The sequence below is a fragment of the Eimeria mitis genome, genomic scaffold (assembly GCF_000499745.2).
Source record: "Eimeria mitis Houghton genomic scaffold, Emh_scaff2154, whole genome shotgun sequence".
Lineage (NCBI taxonomy): Eukaryota > Apicomplexa > Conoidasida > Eucoccidiorida > Eimeriidae > Eimeria > Eimeria mitis.
The window spans coordinates 4179-5351 of record NW_013570479.1 but is presented as its reverse complement, the minus strand read 5'-3'; the positions used below and the strand labels follow the sequence as shown (position 1 = coordinate 5351).

Genomic DNA, 1173 nt, shown 5'->3' with positions numbered 1-1173 from the left:
CAGCAGCAGCAGCAGCAACAGCAGCAGCAGCAGCAACAGCAGCAGCAGCAGCAACAGCAGCAGCAGCATTTTCTTGGTGCTGCACTGCCCCTCGGGCGACACCGCATGCACGGCGCAGCAGCAACCTTAACAAGCAGCCAATACACTGCTGCTGCTGCTGCTGCCAGCTACCACCACCACCACCGCAGCAGCAGCAGCAGCAGCAGCAGCAGCAGCAGCAGCAGCAGCAGCAGTGGGTCTGTATATCAGACGCTGCTGTCTGCTGGGTCGACGCAGCTAAGCTCAACGACCCCCTGCAGCGCCAGGTCTTCTCCTATAACACCTAGCCACGATCCGCAGCAGCAGCAGCAGCAGCAGCAGCAGCAGCAGCAACTGCAGCAGCAGCAGCAGCTGCAGCAGCAGCTGAGGAGACAGCTGGCGTGTCGCTCTGCTTCTCTACCTGCACTGCCCCGCGTGAGAGAATGGTTTATAGCGGGCAGGCGACCCCACCCTCTCTTTGCTGCTGCTGCTGCTGCATCTTTCTCTCCCCAGCAGCAGCAGCAGCAGCAGCAGCAGCAGCAGCAAATGCTGCAGCAGCAGCAGCAGCAGCAGCAGCAAATGAGTGCGTATAGAGGGCTCCATAGAATGCGCTCGCTGCCCGTCAGTGCACACCCAGCAGATTTCTTCAGCAGCAGCAGCAGCAGCAGCGAGACAGAGCAGCACAAGCCCGCAGCAGCAGCAGCAGCAGCAGCAGCAGCAACAGCAGCAGCAGCAGCAGCAGCAGCGGGGCGGCCCCTTGAGGGGAGACATCGCGCACGGCCGCCAGCTCTTTTGGGTGTACCTACAGGTGCTGCTGTTGCTGCATCGTGGCTGCAGAGCCCTCAGTAGCAGCAGCAGCAGCAGCTGCTGCAGCAGCAGCAGCAGCTGCTGCTGCTGCTGCAGCAGCAGCAGGGGTAGCTGCAAGGGAAAACAAAGAAACAACTGTCTCCTTTTGTTGTCTCCTTTTGTTCGTTTAATTCTCTGTCTCTGCTGTGTCTCCTGCTGCTGCTGCTGCTGCTGCTGCTGCTGCTGCCTCTTGCTGCTGCTGCCTCTTGCTGCTGCTGTTTCCTGTTGCTGCTGCTGTTTCGTGTTGCTGCTGGCTCCTGCTGCTGCTGCTGCTGTCACCCGCAGCGTCGATGCTGCTGCTGTTGCTGT

General features: G+C 60.7%; 1 protein-coding gene across 1 annotated transcript in view; it reads left to right on the top strand.

Annotated features, from left to right (window-relative positions):
• Positions 1-867, top strand: part of EMH_0049470 (uncharacterized protein) — a gene marked incomplete at both ends in the record, with an annotated part of 5193 nt that extends 4326 nt beyond the window's left edge. Inside the window, 2 exon segments of the mRNA XM_013496534.1 lie at positions 3-76; positions 277-867. Of these exon segments, the coding sequence (XP_013351988.1) occupies positions 3-76; positions 277-867 (665 nt within the window).
• Between the last annotated feature and the right edge of the window lie 306 nt (positions 868-1173).